The 12,556-nt window shown below is 55.9% G+C and overlaps 1 protein-coding gene across 1 annotated transcript in view; it reads right to left on the bottom strand.

Annotated features, from left to right (window-relative positions):
• The window catches only part of CFAP65 (cilia and flagella associated protein 65), a 44,934-nt gene that overhangs the window by 20,469 nt on the left and 11,909 nt on the right, over positions 1 to 12,556 (bottom strand). Inside the window, exons 8-13 of the mRNA XM_019522825.1 lie at positions 7,060 to 7,260; positions 6,076 to 6,438; positions 5,060 to 5,197; positions 3,940 to 4,185; positions 1,168 to 1,392; positions 568 to 720 (exon numbers count right to left, since the gene is read on the bottom strand). Of these exons, the coding sequence (XP_019378370.1) occupies positions 568 to 720; positions 1,168 to 1,392; positions 3,940 to 4,185; positions 5,060 to 5,197; positions 6,076 to 6,438; positions 7,060 to 7,260 (1,326 nt within the window). The remainder of the gene's footprint in view (positions 1 to 567; positions 721 to 1,167; positions 1,393 to 3,939; positions 4,186 to 5,059; positions 5,198 to 6,075; positions 6,439 to 7,059; positions 7,261 to 12,556) is intronic.

Genomic DNA, 12,556 nt, shown 5'->3' with positions numbered 1-12,556 from the left:
ATGGAATGGAAAACAGAGGAAAGAGCGAGGCCCTCAAAGGAGGTCCTTGGCATTGGAGATTAGAAGATGCACACCACCCCAGGATGGGGAGGGGAAAGTGCCCATGCCTGGGGAATCATTGCACAGAGTCCCTGAAATAAAGGGAGAAAACAAACTTCACACAATGCTCTAGGTAAGACCTAACCAGTGTCAGGCCGGGGTCACCAGGCACATGCAGGCTGCCGGGGAGCAGAGCCGCAGCATGGGGCGGAAGCAAGGAGGGCCCACATGAGCCGCTGGGGCCCTGCCAGCCGGTACCTGCACTCTGCATGAGGTGAAGCAGAAAGAGCAGGCAGCTGCACTGGCTTGCGGTCAGTCCCAGGAGGGAGAGAGAGACAGCTGGATGGAAGGATTACAGCCCAAGACGCACACCGTGAGTGACCAGGGAATGCAGGCAGGGCATGCTCTAATGGGCAGCACGTCAGACTTGAGCAGATGCTCTGGCCCCCACTGCCCCAGCACATTCCTGGGGGTGACAGACTGCTGTGGATACCCACAGGGTCACGCACCATCTCCCCCGTCACCTACCCTGATGGCACCCAGGGCACCCTCGCCGATGACCCGCAGGAGGTAGCGGGGGCTCTTGGGGGATGTGCGGGCAGCGTTCTCTCTCCACACCGACACCCAGGCGTGCAGGAGGTACCTGGTCTCCTTCCTAGGGGTAAAGGTCCACGTCTGAGCCTGCAAGCACACATGGGACAGGGCGCTGGAGCCAGGCCTCTCCACTGCCCAAGCTGGTCGGCCATTCCATGCACAGCTGTAGGGCAGAGCACCCCCTTCCTTGCTGATAGCTCAGAAAATCTGCCCCCCCCACCACCCTGCATGGCTCTGGGCCACATCTGCACTCACTGCCTGCCCCTCCAGCCCAAGCTGGACGAGCAATGGACAGGGGTGGTTTAGGAGCAGCTGTCACACGGGGATGGCACCAGATAACCCAGGGGTCCCGAACAGCCCAACCTTTCTGGGATGCTCTGGTTCATGTTGCCCTGCAGAAGTGCCAAGGACAGAGCACAGTGGCTCCAGGTACGTTAGCCCATGGGACCACTGAGATGCAGCAGGCAGGAGTGGGGGACCCCTGCGGCCACTTCCCACCCACACATCAGGGCCAGTCCTGGTGCCAGCACTCACCAGTGCTTCATTGGGCTGGAGGAAACCAGTGCTGGGTTTGACTGCCAGGACCTTGCCATCAGCTGGCTGGATCCTCCACCCAAAGTAAAGGGGCAGCCGAGAGCAGTTCTTGATGGTGAAGAGGCGTGTGGAGGAGGCGCCCACACAGGTGGGCTTGAAGTACAGCCTCCCGTCACCCTCCAGCAGCAGGCGCGGGGGATCCGTGCTACTCTCTAGGGAGATCTCCTGGGCAAAAAGAGAAGAGGGGGTGTTAGCTGGGCACTGAGGCTGCAGCACCTCCAGGAGCAGATCCAGGGGGTGCGGCTGACCCTCCCTCCCCTCAATTCCTTCTCCCTTGAAGCTTTAACTCCAGCTGCTTGCAGAGGCAGTGGCATTTCTATCCAGGGAGTCAATCAACTTCATGGCTCAATATCATGCCTCTGATTCCTGCTAATCTCTCTCCACTCTACAGGTATGAACGACCCCCTCTCCTTTCTAAGAGTCTTAATGTTCCACTGCTCAAACCATCCTTCCCTCTGCCGTGCTGCCATCTGTCAGCCTGGCCTGGGAACATCACTTCTACTTCCCAGCCCTGCAGACTGCTTTTGGCTTTAACTGAAAACCTTCGCTCAGGTGTGGTCATATGAACTCAGGTGTAGAAATGACTGACAGTGAAGTATCAGAGGCATTGTCAAGATGCTCAAGAAGGAGCTGTTGTGTTATGAATCTGATTAGGGGACTAATAGCACTAGATCTCTGGATTCTTTTGACTATTTTTTCCCTAGTTTGTTGATTTTTTTTAACTATGTATAATCCTGGAGCCAGGGGGCTGGCAGGGACCTATGGGGTCACATCAGGTCCAGGCCCTGCCTGAGGCAGGATCAGCCCTGTCCAGACTATCCCAGACAAACCCACCATCTAAACTCTCCATAAAACTGCCAGCAATCCTACCAAAGCCAACAACCCATGTCTTTGGGAAGATCTTGGAGAGGATCATCAAGGAGCACCTCTGTGGGGGGCAGCAGGGGAGATCATGCTCAGGGGCAATCAGCACAGGTTCATCAAAGGCAGGTCCTGCCTGACCAACCTGGTTGCCTTTTATAACCAGGTAACTAAATCCTTGGATGATGGTGTCACCGTGGACGTAGTCTTTCTAGACTTTAGGAAGGCATTTGACATGGTTTCTTACCCCATCCTCATCAATAAACTAAGCGACTGTGGCATTGATGCCTGCACAGTTGGATGGGTAAAAAACTGGCTGATGGGGCGCACCCAGAGAGTTGTGGTGGATGGGTTGTACTCAGCCTGGCAAGATGTGAGCAGTGGGGTCCCCCAGGGCTCGGTTCTCTGGCCCCCACTGTTCAACATCCTCATCAGCGACTTGGACGAGGGGGTGGAAAGCAGCTGTCCAAGTTTGCTGATGACACTAAGATGTGGGGCGAGGTGGGCACACTTGAAGGGATAGAGAGGCTGCAACTAGATTTAGACAGACTACAAAAGTGGGCAGATGAGAATAGGGTGGGGTTGAACGTAGACAAATGCAGGGTGCTGCACCTGGGGAGAAGGAGTCCGCAGCACACAGACAGGCTGGGGAGCTCCCGCTTGAAAGCACAGAGGCAGACCAGGATCTTGGAGTCATTGGTGACTCCAGGATGAACATGAGCCACCAATGCCAGACCGCAGCCAGCAAGGCCAGCCGTACCATGTCATGTATCCAAAGGTGCATCTCCAGCCAGTCCAGAGAGGTGATGCTACCCCTCTATGCGGCACTGGTCAGGCCGCAGCTGGAGTACTGCATCCAGTTCTGGGCGCCGCACTTCAGGAGGGATGTGGCCAGCCTGGAGAGGGTCCAGAGGAGGCCACTCACATGGTCGGGGGCAGCAGGGCAGGCCCTACGAGGAGAGACTGAGGGACCTGAACCTGTTCAGCCTCAGCAAGAGGAGGCTGAGGCGGGACCTGGTGGCTGCCTACAAACTCCTCAGGGGAGATATCAGCAATTAGGTAGAGCCCTTTTCTCCCCAGCACCACCTGGGGTGATGAGGAACAATGGTAATAAGCTGATGGAGAACAGGTTTAGGTTAGAGATCAGGAGGCAATATTTTATGGTTAAGGTGGCCAGAATCTAGAACTAACTTCCTAGGGAAGTGGTCCTCGCCCCTACCTTGGGTAAATTCACAAAGATGTTAGATGATTACCTGTCTGGGGTCTTGTGAACCCAGCATTCATTCCTGCCTGTGGCAGGGGGTCAGGCTAGATGATCTGATCAGGTCCCTCCTGACCCTAGCTACTATAAAACCCTACCACAATGAGTGCATGTGCTAACAGTGATATTTGTTTTTGCTTTGATCTTAAAACTGAACTCCACAGTGCCAGCCCCCGGAACATTCACAAAGCTTCTAGTTCCTGTTTAACTGGAGAAAAAAGGGTTGTGATGTATGTGATAAGGCACCACCCCCGTTTTCAAAATCCCTGATCCACCCACAGACAGCTCCCAAGGGCACCTGGGAGCAAGCAGGGCCAAGCCTGGGCTGAGCCATCAAGGAGAGCCCTCGCTACAGCTTGGAGTGGGGCAGACGGAGGAGGAAGAGGTCCTGGCCCCAAGGGCACCTGTGAAGTCTGTCTGAAACGATGCGCCGATCCCACCCAAGGGAGGGAGACTGTAACCGTTCAAGCTCTTCCTTCCAGACAGAAAGATCAAGATGACCTCATGAGAGCAACACCCAGGGCCTCCATGCAGGGTGCCTGGAAGGGAGAGAGTAGTGTCCCAGGGGAGGGACCCCTTCTGGCACCTACCTGAGTGTATTGGGGACAGGCATTCAGCTGCAAGGCCAGCTTGTGCTGCTGGGGGGTGGCATCCATGGGCTGCGTGGAGAAGAGGAAGATCTGGTAGGCTCCAGGGGCTATGTATCCCGAGCGGGGCTTGACTGTGACAGAGGGGCAGGAGTCTGAGTCCATGGTGAAGGTGATAGGTGAGGGTCCAGTGTTCTGGAGCAGCGCACTGCGGTAGGTACTGGTGCCCACATCCACCACAGGGAAGGTCTGAGGGGAAGCCAGCAAGATGGGGTGAGCTTGGGGTGGAAGCCAATGCGAGCAGAGAGCCCCAACCAGAGCCTGGGCTGGGCACCTGCCATACTCATTTCTGGTCCTCGCATCTCCAGAAGGAGAGAGAAGAGCTAGAGAAGGTGCAAAGCAGGACAACAAGGCGGCTATGGAGGTGTTCCCTAGGAGAAAAGACTCATGAGGCCAGGCCTGGGCAATCCAGGAGAGACACTGGAGGGGGACAGGAGCAGGGTTTGCACTGCACTGGAAAGGAGCATGGGGAGCTCTGCAGCAGGGAGCATAGATTCATAGATTCATAGATTAAGGGTCGGAAGGGACCATGGGCGGCCTGCCCGGTGCCTCCCCCTGAGGTCCGAGACAGGCAGCTGTGAGACACAGCAGTGCTGCTCCTGGCAGGTGACCAGTGCCGCTGGCCTACCACAGGCTCAGAGCCAGTGGCGGCTTCTCTGGCTTTGCAAGAGGCTCTTCCTTGAGCAGCCAGAACCCTCAGCAGGGCAGGAAGCAGGCTCAGAAGGACCCTCCAGGACCCCACTCCTGGAGGAGCTGGAGATACTCACTTTACCTTACAAGCTCCCTCAGCCCGCACAACACTGGTGCCCCCTGGGACCCCCACGGAGCAGATGGAGCCTGCAGAGGGTACTGGGGGGAGTGGCGGATCATGCTAGCCTTACTGGCAGCTACCCAGCTTCCACAGCAGGAGGGAACCCCAGCAGCATCCCCTCCTGACAGGACAGACCCCCAGCTGCCAGGATGAAGGGCTAAAACTCCACGTACCGGGAGATCTCAAACTTGCCCCATGCTGGGCTCTCCTGTTGGGGCTCACAGCTAGCCCCAGGGCCCCCAGCTCCCTCACCTGGGAGGCATCCAGGATGTACGCAGGGATGAAGTGCTGCTGCCCCGGCTTGAAGGTGTGGGCCTGTAGCCTGAGCGTCAAGCACCAGGATGGGCAGAGGGTAACATCCTCCTCCACGTTGCTGTAGTGTCTTAGCACCTGGGGGCCAAGGAGAGGTGGCATCAGGTGGGGCAGTATGTTGCAGGCATGTGACACACAAGGAGCTGGGTGGTGGGGACACACTCTACTGAACCCTCATCCTCCAGCCCTGACCTGCTGCCTGGCACAGCACAAAACACTTGTCCTGGGCTTCGGAGAAGAACATGGGAAGCAAAAAACTACCAGTTGGAGGGCTGAGCCTGCCTGTAATGGCAGTTGGCTCCTACGCTGAGCAGGGCAGGAGGCTATGTTCCTCTCAGGCACTAACAATTGCTAAACCCTGAATGACGGGAGGACAGAGAAGAGGTTGTGAAGGACTGGCAGTGATTGTATTTGACCCATGCAGTGCTTTCTGGCTGCTCCCAGAGGCTGTCTGAGGGCACCATCCCCATTAGGACAGTTGTTAAGATGACCAAAGGAAGTCTCCTGTGAAAAGCATCATTTAAATATAGCCCAACCAGGCCAAGCAGTGGTGCGCCAGGCCCCCTGCCCTCCACCTTGCCCCCTGATTTGGAGCTGCGTTGAGCAGAGGGGTTTCAGCTGTGCCAGGCTGTAGTTAAGCTAAGACACCACAAATAACCCAGGGAGTAGCAGGCATCACCGACGACTGGATTGCCTGATAAAAGAAACAGGGAGTTGCAGAGTTTGAACTCAAGTCATTCTCTCTGCATCGCACCCGAGCTCCTGGAGGCTGGCTGCAGGCAATGGCCTCTGAGACCAGACAGACTCAGGCAGCCTGAACACCGAGAGCATCAGCAGGGAGGAGGCTGGCTGGGAACCCTCCCAGCCCGAGTGCTTCTAAAACCAAGTTACGTGGACCCCGGGCTCTGTTGCTTCCAGTGCTGTGCTTAGATCAGACCCTGGCTATCTTCACTGACCTTGTAGATGGCAAAGCCCTCCAGTTCAGCAGCGTACAGGGCATTGGGTTGTGGAGGCTGGAAGGTGACACGGAAGGCAGTAGACTTGAGGGGCGGGATGTCGCATGTGGTTGGGGCCACCTGGAAGGGACGCTTGGGGTACTGTGTCCAGGCCACTGTGACTGTGCCCTTGGTGTGGTTGGTGACGCAGAGCGGGAGGGGCTGGGCGCCACGGGGCGGCAGGCAGCACCCAAAATCAAATTCCTGGATGCTGATGCTGACGTGAGGAGGGAACATGGCCAAGTCGCTGCTCACGCCATCGTGGAGGTACTCGGTCATGGCGTCCACGGGTGTGTAGGTCTCCAGGGGGCTGTCCATGGGGTCCTGCAAGGAGGAGGTGAAGCTCTGGGGCAGAAAGGGGTCTTGGGGCCTGATGTCAGCTTGGCCCAGCCCAGAGACCTCCCAGGAAGCACTTTGGCTCCCAGCGGTGCCTGCATTCCATGTAGGTTCCTTTCTCCTTCCCAAATTCCAACATGCAATTGAAGCCAAAGCAGACCCAAGCACATGGCCACAGGAATCACAGAGAAGTAGGTCTGGAAGGGACCACTGGAAGTCACATTGGGCCCAAGTACTGCCCGAGGCAGGATCAGCACCGTCCAAAACAGCCCAGACAAACCCCAGGCCAGGCCAGGCTGAGCAGGGGAAAATCCCTACCTGCCTCCGCCAGGGAGTGTGGGGCTGAGCTTAAGTGGGGGGCAAGAACCTGCAGCCAGGACCCTGCAGGGCTGAGTCCCAGCAGGAGCACTGTCACAGCCCAGGCACAGCCCCAGCCTGGGCTGTAGCCAGCACCCAGCACTTCTGGGGTAGGCTTGAAAACCCCCTGACAAATGTAGCAGAAAGGGGAGGGCAGGGGGCAACCAGCAAAGCCCAGAGCTGGCACTAATGGGCCCAGACACCCAGTGCCAGTGTGGGCTGCATGCACTGTCTGACACCTGAGGCACATACCTGGGGCGGAAGCCGGAGTGCCTTGCTGTGGTCCACCTGCAGCTTGCCCTCTCGCAGCATGGTAGCCAGGATGTCAGGGGGATAGAAGGTCAGGCCCCTGGCCACGTGGGTCCTGTACCATGCCAGGTGCTGTGGCCCCAGGACGGGCGGCTTGGCCGTGTCCGAGTGGCAGGTTCCAAAGAGATCGAGGAACAGTGGGTCCTGGGGGGATGGGGAATGTCTGCAGGATGCGGCCACTTCTCACTGCCCTCCTGGGCTGCATAGCCCCTTAGGCTTTCCCCACCATTTCTAGCCTCTCTAGATGTGGCCCGGTAGCTCTGGGAGAGGGGCATGGACAGCAGCTAGCATGAGGTTCAGGTGCCTGCTCTTTTCCTTCCCTAGGGTATGGACTCATTAACAGCTCCTGGGGTGTGCAGGGCACAGGCTTCCTGCTGCCAGCCTCTCCCCTGCCTTCCAGTTGCCAGTCCATGCATGCTCTTGCCCCCCAAGTCAGTGGTGCGTCAGACCCTGTGGCTCCCTCAATTCCACTGTAGGCCAAGCTGCCATGGGGCAGCTTCTCCTTGCTGCCTGGGCAGCTACTGGGGCCTGGCTGAAGTGTGGTAAAGCTGGGCCCCTTGTCCATCCCTCACTCCCCCGATCCCACTGGTAGGGCTCTGCAGCCCAGGCTTGTGCTATCCTGGCCCAACCACAGGACAGCCTGACTCGGCAGCAGGAGATGGCTGCAAGCCGAGATGGAAGTGCAGGCATAGGAACAAGAACATAAGAACAGCCATTCACTGGGTCAGACCCAGATCCATCTTGTCCCCTTCTCTTGCATCCAGAGGCTGGAAGGGAGAGTGACCTGGGAACGACCAGGGTTTCTATCCCCAGTTCCTTTCTCCCTGGAAGCCTCCTGCATTGAGGGTCCAGGCAAGTCTGGTGCAGAGGCTGTGCACCTCACTTCCTGCTCCAGAGCTCCCCGTGCCCCTTTCCTCCAAGGACTGCTTTTTCCTGGGAGCTAACAGGTAATGCAAGTGTGGGTAGCCCAGGCAGCACACGGGGTACCCACAAGTCTTGGTCCCCACATGCTGCACATATCAGGCAGCCAAGTGGTGTGGAAGGGGATCAAGCTTGTTAAATGGGTGTCTGGTTTGCCAAACACCAGCTGCAACCAGTTGACATGGAGGAAGCCAGTCTCTGCCCCTCAGCAGTCACCCCCCTATGGAGGATTTCCATCCCAGCTGCCTCCCTTTCACCACTTTTTTTTTCTCTCCTTGGCATTGTCTCCTTACCGGTCTATCAACTCTGCCTAGTGCCTGAGGACAGGTAGGAGGGTGGAGGCTTAAAAACTCTCTATTGTTCTAAGCAGGGACCTCATGGCCTGGGGGCAGGGCCAGTAGCCCCTACCACTCCACCAGGTAGTGATGATGCATTTCAAATTGGTTGGCTAGCCGCCAACAACTGCTGGCCTTCATTGGGCCCCCAAAGGTGATGTCAAAAGACCTATATAAGCTAAGACTGCCCAAGGGTGGGACAGAGCAGCCATGATGAAGACACAATGCAGCTCTCTCACAAGATGCTGAAGTGAGTAAACTGCTGGAACCTATCTAGATATATAGCTTGCTGTAAAGCAGATGTGTGATCAAAGGCTGCTAGCCACCCTGTTTGCTCTACAGTTATCCTGTAATACTTCTTTATTCTGTACTCTTCCCCAAGCCTTGCCTCTGTAACCAATAACGTTCTTCACGGTACCAAGCGTGGTGGACTTGTTGGGAAAGGCATGCCTCTGTGCCCCCTTGGTCCGGCTGGCTAAGGGAGGCTACTTTTTGTGCTTCAGGCTAGAGGAAACACCCCAAGCTTTTGCAGTGGGTCAAGCACCCTCAAGGACTACAAGTCCTGCGTATCCCAGGGGGGACAGGGTTTAGAAACAGTCCAGACCCCTGGGTGGTGGCAATAGTACCCCCAGGCTTGTGCGTGTACTCCAGGAAGGGGGTTGGCTGGACGTCAGGTGCCCCCAGGGAGGCACTCATAGTAGCTTGGCAGGTGGGCAGATGCAGTGAGGTGGGTGGCTCGGTGCAGGAACACCCCCTACTGGCCTACACATGTGGTGGTTGCCGTGGGATCCCACAGCCTGCTGTCTAGAAGGCATAATTTGGGGAAAGGAAGTACAGTCACTGAAAACCCTTGAGCAAACAATCCTTAATTCGGCATCGGGTCAACTGGACAGAGTAGCTAGCTAGGATGGCTGACAAGTATGACCACTTGACTGTGGTCGAATTGAGAGAGGCAGTAAAAGAGAGAGGCCTTTCAGTGAGGAAGGAGCAAAAGAAAGAAGACCTGATTAAGATCCTGTGTAATAATGATCAGGCCTCAACATCTCCTCCATGCTTCCAATCAGCAACCGCCGAAGGATCACCCTCTGAGTGGGACCTCTGGAGGTACCAGCTGCAGCTAGCTCAGGAGGCCCAGTGCAGGCATGTGCTAGAGGTGAAGAGGATGGAGCTAGCGGAGAAGGCAGCACAGCGTGAGTATGAAGCCGAAGAGGCAAGGCTCAAGCACGAGTGTGCGGTTGACCTAATTCAGAAGCAGCAAGACGCCGGCATCCCGACTGATCCGACTCAGCAGGTGCAGGACATACCCTACAGACTGAGCACCCCATTTTTCCCTCATTACAAAGATGGAGATGATCCAGAAGTGTTCCTAGGTATCTTTGAAAAACAAGCGCGCTGGTGGAAGCTGGGAAAGGATGAGTTCATGAGACATCTTGCTGCACACGTAACGGGAGAACTGTCCCTTATCTTGAACAGCCTGCCCATTGAGTCAATGGACGATTATGACGCCTTTAAACAGGCTGTGAATGTAAGGTTTGGGTTAGGACCGGATTATTTCCGGACAAAATTCTCTAATGCCACCCCACAGCCGGAAAAGTCAATGTACGATTTCGGGGCCCGGTTGTGGGACTCACTCCTTAAATGGGCAGACAGAGCCAAAGCTACCACCAGAGAGCAGGTGCTGAACCTCATAGCGCTGGACCAATTCTATTCCCGATGCCCAAGGGAGATTAGACCCCTAGTCAAGGACAGGGAACCCAAAACAATCCTAGAGGCCGCTGAAATTGCGGACCAGCTGTTGCTAAATCGAGAGGGGCAGGACAAAAGGCTTCCCTCCTTTGGGAAGGAACAGAAAGGGTTCCAAAAAAGGGGGAGGAGAGGGCCAGGCCCAAAATGGGAAAGGGGGCCACCTCCTGCAGAGTGCAGGGCAGCCCCAGATTCAGTCAAGCCACCCAATTTGGAGAAGAGGAGTTGCTATAACTGCGGGGAGCCTGGTCACCTCAGGCCTAACTGCCCAAAGCTAAGCAACACCACCAAGCCTGTCACCCATGCAACAGCTGTAAGCAGTGAGGAGGGAGACCCAAGCCACTCTGAAGGGCGTACCTGTTGCTACAGGATTACAAACCCAGAGGAGATGATGGCTGCCCACCGGACTGAGATAATGGTAAGAGAGAGAACCCTCATCGGGGAAATGAACACAGGGGCCAATGTGTCATTAATTAAAGCCAACCTTGTTTCACCCTCAGATATAGTCCCGGGGAGGACCCTAACCTTACAAGGGATGGGACCTCAGTCATTCAAGGTACCAGTAGCCCGTCTCCCCATCCAGTGGAGAGACCGCGCAATATGCATAGAACTAGGAGTGCTGGAAGAGGCTCCTGCCCCCATACTGGTGGGGCGTGATATTATGGAGCTCGAATACCTGCAGAGGGAGGTGGACCACTTCCTAGAGCCCTACCATGGTAACATGGTGACTCTTCAACAAAGCAGGCAGGCTAAGGCAGGAAGAGTGGAAGCCTCCCAGTGCCTGGTCACCCAATTGGCTACAGAGGCAGAGGAGAAGGGAGAGACTCCCTCTGGCTGCAACCATTTGCCAGTCCCTGGGGGAACTGGCAACCTCAAGGTTGGGTTAAGTGACAGCCCCAGGGTGGGGCCTGGTCCGTCAGTGGCAGAGAAAACAGAGACTCTAGGGGAGAAGTTGGAGGATATCCGCATGGATGAAGGTGCGCTCCTTATAGGGGTACCCAAACTCCCTGCTGATGGCTTAGCCGGGCAGGAGGAGTTCAAGCAGGAGGTTCTAGTAGACCCCAGCTTGGAGGAACTCCGACGGATGGCCCAGGAGCAAGAGACAGAGTTCATCCCTGGTAAGAGGGAACAGGTGATCTGGGATAAGGGACTCCTCTATAGGTTGTGGGTGCCTAGGAGCCATGCCGAGTCCTGGGAGCCCTGTCGCCAGCTTGTGGTACCTCTTAAGTTCAGGCAGCAATTGCTTTCTATGGCTCATGATTTACCTTGTGCTGGCCACAGGGGCCGAGATCGGACTCGCCAGCAGCTGCAGGCAAACTTTTATTGGCCCAGGCTAGCCCAGAATGTGAAAGACTACTGCAGCTTGTGTGAGACATGCCAGCGGACGGGCAAAAGTGGGGACAAGAGAAAGGCTCCCCTACAGCCCCTCCCTATCATTGATCAACCCTTCCAAAGAGTGGGGATAGACATTGTGGGCCCTCTGAGGCATAAGACTCGTAGAGGGAAGAAATACATCCTGACTCTAGTGGATTTTGCCACACGGTACCCGGAGGCAGTTGCCTTGACCTGCACAGAGGCACCCGTAGTTGCTGAAGCCCTGACCAAAATCTTCTTTCAGCTGGGTTTCCCCTCTGAGATCCTGACTGACCGGGGTGGAAACTTCCTGGCAGAAGTGATGAAGTGCCTGTGGGAGTGCTGTGGGGTGAAACACCTCAAGACCACAGCCTACCACCCACAGACAAATGGGCTGGTAGAAAGGTTCAATGGGACCTTGAAAGGGATGCTAAAGGCCTATGTGCACTCTAATCCCAATGACTGGGATGAGAAACTGCCGCATTTGCTCTTTGCCTACCGGGAGGTGCCCCAGGAGTCCACTGGGTTCTCGCCCTTTGAGTTGATGTTTGGGAGGCGAGTTAGGGGTCCTCTTGATTTGGTGCGAGAGGAGTGGGAAGGGAAAATCTCCTCCTCTAAAACATCTGTGGTAGAGTATGTACTAAGCTTTCGTCAAAAGCTAACTGACATGATGAAGGTGGCACGAGACTCCCTGGCCCAGGCCCAGGAGAAGCAGAGTGTCTGGTATGATAAAAGGGCTTGCTTACGTACTTTTGAACAAGGGGATACAGTCATGGTTTTCTTGCCATTAAACACAGACAAGCTGCAAGCAGCTTGGAAAGGTCCCCGTACCATCCTGGACAGGCTGGACGATGTGACTTATGTAGTGACCAGGAGCAGGTTGAACAAAAGGCCCAAAGTGATACACGTAAACATGCTTAAACCCTACTTTAGCAGAAGTGATGTTGTATCTTGGTTTTCCTCAGTCAAAGGGTCACCTGAGGACCCAGAGGAGCAGATCATGCGTGGCGTTTAGGAAGGAGAGGCAGGAATAGAGGAGCTCCACCTGCCAGATCGTCTGCCCTCCCAAGACAGGAATAGGCTGCATG

The sequence above is a fragment of the Gavialis gangeticus genome, unplaced genomic scaffold (assembly GCF_001723915.1).
Source record: "Gavialis gangeticus isolate Ggan-Ray unplaced genomic scaffold, GavGan_comp1, whole genome shotgun sequence".
Lineage (NCBI taxonomy): Eukaryota > Metazoa > Chordata > Crocodylia > Gavialidae > Gavialis > Gavialis gangeticus.
The sequence above is the reverse complement of the archived record's forward strand: the minus strand, read 5'-3'. Positions and strand labels throughout refer to the sequence as shown.